Source organism: Aplysia californica, unplaced genomic scaffold (genome assembly GCF_000002075.1).
Source record: "Aplysia californica isolate F4 #8 unplaced genomic scaffold, AplCal3.0 scaffold00029, whole genome shotgun sequence".
In the NCBI taxonomy this organism is placed as follows: Eukaryota; Metazoa; Mollusca; class Gastropoda; order Aplysiida; family Aplysiidae; genus Aplysia; species Aplysia californica.
The window spans coordinates 1,276,786-1,283,065 of record NW_004797299.1 but is presented as its reverse complement, the minus strand read 5'-3'; the positions used below and the strand labels follow the sequence as shown (position 1 = coordinate 1,283,065).

General features: G+C 39.8%; 1 protein-coding gene across 2 annotated transcripts in view; it reads left to right on the top strand.

Annotated features, from left to right (window-relative positions):
* The window catches only part of LOC101851702 (double zinc ribbon and ankyrin repeat-containing protein 1), a 35,818-nt gene that overhangs the window by 6,192 nt on the left and 23,346 nt on the right, over window positions 1–6,280 (top strand). For both annotated transcript variants that reach the window (XM_013090942.2, XM_013090939.2), the window contains one exon: window positions 300–396. In XM_013090942.2, the coding sequence (XP_012946396.1) occupies window positions 300–396 (97 nt within the window). The remainder of the gene's footprint in view (window positions 1–299; window positions 397–6,280) is intronic.

The window sequence follows — 6,280 nt, the reverse complement described above, 5'->3', positions numbered from 1 at the left end:
GACAGGGAGCTGACCCCTGTGACCCCGACGTGATAAGGCGCCCGGCGGGGAACCCCCCACGACAACTAAAATTCCACTGCCGGTGCGCCGTGCTTTACTTATTTTGTCTGTATAAGTTTTATACTCTGTGAACAAACAGGCTTTGAGAATTTACACTCTGTTCTCATAATGATTTTATTTTTAAATTTGCCTTCTCTTTTTTTATTATCAATGTCTGTTTTTTGGCTTACTGTCCGTTTGTGGTTTGATATTGCTAAGTTTATGCTCTCTCTGTAGCAATTGTTATTATCTGTTTACAGCGAGAAGTGACCAGAGCAACGTCGAAATTGCTCACGACCCCTGGTTCAGCATGGACAGATGTTGACGAATTGAAAACCACCCAACAGCGTCTGGCAGGTAGGCTTAGTGCTTGCTACTATTTTACACGTTTTAATATAATCAGAACTACACAGGCCAGTCGGATATACAAAAACAAAAAAAACAAAAAACAAAAAACCCCTGAGTAAAGTGACCCTTGCATCCCGTGCTTTCAAGTGGTCCTCGCTCCAGCTTCATCAATTCAGAAAATTCTTAATGGATGATACTATCAGCTTGTATATCCACATGTCAATCTGTGATGTTAGGTTCTCATTGAGAATTATTCGCTGTAAGTCAGTAGAAAGTAATGGGACATCACTTGGAATGTCGATCATCACAAGGAACACATGAAAGTATTCTTCAGAAAATTGTATTTTTAGTCTCTAGCTGTGACCAAAGTATAGTTGAAACGACAAAATTTCCATAAAAATGCCACATCTTGCTTGAAAAGGATAAAGGGTATGTTAGAAATGAATATTAAAATAACAATATTTTGACAATACTTCAGTAAATGACTTTAGGAAAATAAGCAAAGCATCTTTGGAAATCCCCTTGTATAAATCAAAATTCAAACTCGACATGAGGTGTCCCAACCTCATATATTGTCATCCAGCTCAAAACTAAAATAGCAGTAATGAAAGTCAATGTTATTGCTTTTACGCTTCCATCAATACAGTTTAGATTAGTGCTGGATCCCGGTATCGATTCCGTTCACTGCTCGCAACTCCCACTTCCGGGAATCAACTCCCAACTCACTTGAGCAACTCAGTTCAACTCAGTGCAATTCAGTGATTCAGAGTTGTAGCAAAGAATTTCTACCATGAATCTGAATCTTAATTGTTAAAAAGTAATGAGCTCACGGCAGTTTAAGATGTCAAGACAAGATACAGCCAGCCTTTGTATGAGCAGCAGTTAGATTTGCAGGTCCAAAAAGCCTGTCAGCAAGCAGGGAGCGGCAACACCGGAGATTCACCCCAGAGCAACTCACTTGCTGCTCGCAACTCAGTGAATCGATTCAGGAGTTGACACAATATTTAGCGCGGTGGATGCGATCACGGCTACTCGCAACTCAGTGAATCGATTCAGGAGTTGATACTATATTTAGTGCTGCGGGTGCGAGCAAGCTTACTCGCAACTCACTGAATCGATTCAGGAGTTGATACCATATTATATGGTGCGGTGGCAACTCAGTGAATCGATTCAGCTTCAACTCAGTTCATAGGTCATCAACTCAGTTCATAGGTCATTGATAGTGCTATGAATAGATGGGAGTCTCTAAGCCTGTGATAGTAGGCTAGTCTGTCGTTCAGCCATTGAGATGCTGCGTGATTGAAAGGGGGTGGGGGCTAAGGGGTGTCGGTCTGTCTACTGGGGATGGGTGAGGGCAGGGTGTGCACTCGGTGACGGCGCGTGTGACGAGCGGAGGGGTAATGTATTAATTTGTGAATGGGAAAACACAGGAAGTAGAGCCAGTCGATGGAGGCAACGCGTTGTAATGTACCATGTGAGCAGTGAGCGTAGACAGCAAACTGTTGTGGTGGCTAGTTCTAGCCCCCGCTGTCGGTAGCGCTAGTGTTCAGTCTGTAGAAACACGATTGGGCTATAATGGCACACATGTGAATAGGGCTGCTCAAACTAGATTTAGACTATGATTGGTTTTGGACTTTAGAGTGTGTTGATGCATGACCTGCCAATGCATTTGTTGTACGTTAAACTTTCCTAATTTCTTTACTTACTTCTGTTTATGTGTGTGTGGGGGGGGGGGAGCGAGAGAGAGAGAGAGAGAGAGAGAGAGAGGGGGGGAGAGAGAGAGGGGAGGGGGCTTCTTTTTAAAAGGGTGGAGGGGGGAAAAGTTAAAAGAAAGAAGGAACAGTATATGACGTCACACGGTGCTGACGTCACAGGGGGCAAGCCTCAAGCCTACTCGCAACTCACTTGGAGCGAGGAGTTAGTGCTCGCAATTCACCTAAAATTTGAAGAAAACACAGCACTAGTTTAGATTATTTAGGAGTCAAGTTTTGACCCTGCTTGTCAAAAGGTTATCCACGACTGTTGCAAAGACATGACTTGAAGATGGGAGCTGAAGAGGAGAGGACAAGCAATTTTGTGACTAGTAATTCTTCGACAAACTTGATGAAATTGCTTTCCCATTACTACAGACTCACATTAAAAAATCATAGTGTACTGTTATCTCAATAACAATCAATAATGTTTAAAGAATTATTTGACTCTGTAGTCAAGTTTTTCAGACATGTTGTTAAATAAAAGAATACTTTAGATACAGGCAGTTTTCAAGATGTATGATGTTTTTACCAAGGGGAATAACTAAATCAAGGGGAATAACTTATACAAGCAAAATCTATCTTGACTATCACTTTCAAAGCCTCAGAGGCCTTTATGGAGAGTATCAAAGAAAACGGAAAGAGTCACACATGGTCCCAGACGACTTTAGAGAGATATTCAAAAAGAGCAACCTGTTGTATGTATGTCGGAGGGATCGATGTGATGTATGCAGGGTAGGAGAAAGAATCTAACATGAAGCTTGCACAAAACCCAGTGAATGGAACTTGATTATGTCTAGAGTGCATGGACTTGGAAGCGGATTTATTGTTAGTGCGGCGTTGAACGCATCTGCTGCACAATATGATAACAGGACTAAATTAACTGTCTATATATTTTGTTTTATTTGGTGGTAACCAAAGATGCGAAGTGTCACATTTGGCACCAAGGAGAAGGGCAATTGATTGCCGATGAAATCTCTTCTTGTGTCAGTAACTTCCTGGAGGAGCCTACTGACAATAAATATGCCACGTTCATTATAATACAATGATGGCTGTACTTAACAGACCACAACGCTATCTTGCCAAATGCAATCAGCAACATTTGTACCAGATAGAGCCAAACTGTTGAACTCAAATACCTTGAAAAGAGACAAACGCAAATGGAAGTGAATAGCACGTACTGCATAAGCAAGATGTCCCTGAAAAATGGTGTGGTTTATGTGCTCAAGGATAATCTTGAACGTTTTTAAGAAAGCAGGACAATACACACACACACACACACACACACACACACACACACACACACACACACCACACACACACACACACACACACCACACACACACACACACACACACACCAAAACAGACCCCGTTGTCACAAACGTTCGTTGCCTTCGATACACACACACACTTTGATGTTCGATTTCTGGATTATTTCCACCTGTTGTCACAAACGTTCGTTGCCTTCGATACACACTGAGCAAAAACATCAAGTATAAATTGAACATTAAGATGAGTGGTCTTTTTTACCAACTCCATGAGGCCAAAAACAGTCCAGCCCCAGGAGACCCAACCAAATAACAGAAATAATTACTCATAACTTTATAATTACTCTTAAATTTGCTATGATATACTTTCGTAGATAACTCAAACATCCAAGCAACCATTGGCACTTATCGAGTGGCATTGATTAACTGATTCAAACGCCTAGACGCCGACATTGTCCCTTAGGCAGTTGAATCACGCAGATTTTGTAAGGTTTAAAGTCCAGTTACTTATGTAAGGGGCTGTTCAAATATAATCTGACATCTTTTTTGGGACTTTTTGACCCCCCCCCGTAATATTACATTGTTCACTTATAATGCTAATAATATGACATTTATATCACACAAATCCGTGTTACAATCATTGTTCCATGCGCTTTACATAATATTCATGATGAACATGCATATGTTCCGCGCAATGTACAGATCGGCGCTTAAGATTGTATAATTGCGTTGCGCTGCACCTTTTAATGATTGTATAATTCACTTCCATCTTTATTCTTTTACTCACATCAAGGAACATTCACGTATATTATATTTTCAAAAGTGCAAAAATATGAAAATTTAAATTAAAATTTGATATTATTAAACTGTAGAGCTCACAAGAATGATGTAATTATATAACCGTTAAAACGCGCAGCACAATCTTAAAATTGCCCCACTATCTTAAGATTGCCACGCAATTATACAATCTTTAAAACGTGCAGCGCAATCTTAAGATTGGTAAATTGCGCGGAACACATACACAGATATCATACATATGCACATAATAATATGCAGTTCTACATTTACTAAAAAATAATAGAGTAGATAATTCAAGCAAATATTGCATACTTTCTTTCTTACTAATAGGGAAAAAATTGAGACACATGTCAATTTCAAAAGCGCCTTCATTACAAATGAAACATATTACCAGGGGCGAAGCGTCTATATAATCAAATAATCACTGCTTCCCTTCCTAATTTTGAAACATTGTCGCTGTCAAATTCATCCTTAAACGTAAACCTCTTAAATTAAAAGTAAAAAGAGGTTCGTAAACCACAATGAGCATGCCTAACATTCAAAACGGTTTCACGGCCACATAAATAGCCTCCTCACCCCTCTCGGGCCACTCCATAAGCAGTCGCAAGCTTTGATTAAGTAAGCTTAAAGTGAGGCTGGAAGAGTCTACCAATTCAGTTGAGGGAACATGTGCATAGCAGTCATGGCTGTTTCATTGCCACATATACCCTGTTCACCCCTTTGGGGCCACAGTTACAATCAATCACAAGCCCTGATTAAGTAAGCTAACGAACACTGGTCGAGTCTACCTCAGAAATGTGAGGGGAACTAACTCCTAACAATCTCTTTACTGCTGCACGTGCTTGTTTTTTTTCCTCGACTTTTTACTGTCCTATAATCAGATCGTGACCTCGATTATGATACCAGCTCCTGGCCGCGAAAGGCTAACAAAAACAGCCAAATGTGAAATTTAAAAAATGATAATTGTCATGTTCTACCAAAGAGTTAAACTCTCTGGTAGATCTATAACATATAGATCTAGTACTGACATCTCTGCTTCTTTGCTTTGTGTTTATGTATTCACATCTAAAGTTAAATTAATTTTAGTTGGAACTGATATTTAATCAGATACTTTCCCGATTATTTTGGCGGTTGAACATACAATATGAATTCCGGATTTGTTTTCATTTACAACTCAGTCCGAGTCGCCGCCTCGAGTAAGATTTTTGTGTGATATCTACAGGCCATATAGATCTATATCTGGTCCCGTTTCACTTTGATTACCCTTTCAAACAAGTCAGCCTTCGCCCCTGCATATTACAGTGGCATTCAGGACCGAAAAAAAGTGTTGACTTAGAGCAAGGTTGACTTTATCCATTGTACTACTTGCCATTGAAGATTGAAGCTGACAGCTACAAAATTACAAAGTGCCTGCTAACAAGATGTTAGCTCAATTTCAGTGAGTATAATTCTGAAGTTGTCACTAAAACAAGAGATAATGAGTAAACAAAATAATTGGAGGTGTGTACACCACTAGCTCAGGACCTAAATATCTCTTCTTAAATGAATTCATCTTGGGATTTAGCCCCAAATTGTTGACTTTATGCAAGGTTAGCACTCAAGCGTTTGACTGTACATGTATCAGAAACACAATTACTTAAACAAAGAAGGTAAGAAACGGGACCACAGTGAGGTGTTGACTGTAAGCAAGAGATAACTTTATCAGGATTCCACTGTGTCTGTTATTACTGATCATTTTGCTTAAAACAAAAAATGAAATTAGTTATCATCAACAAAAGCAGTGTTCATCATTATGTCAAAAATATTTTTTTTAAACAGGGGCATTTGCTGAGCTGTCTTCCAAATATAGGTCTTGTTCCAACTTCCTGCCCTGTCTCCTCTTCCTCCTCTTCTTCCTCCATCTCCATTTCTTCCTGTGTAAAGCCCTGTGCCCCTTCAATGCTGCAATACTTGGAACATATTTTCCACCTCCCTTGTTGCCTCTGCGCACCATGCAGCCTTTCTTGACCAAGGCCACTCTTTTTTTCCTTATTTTTGTCACCTCACAAAAGTGTAATATTACATTGGTTCAAGA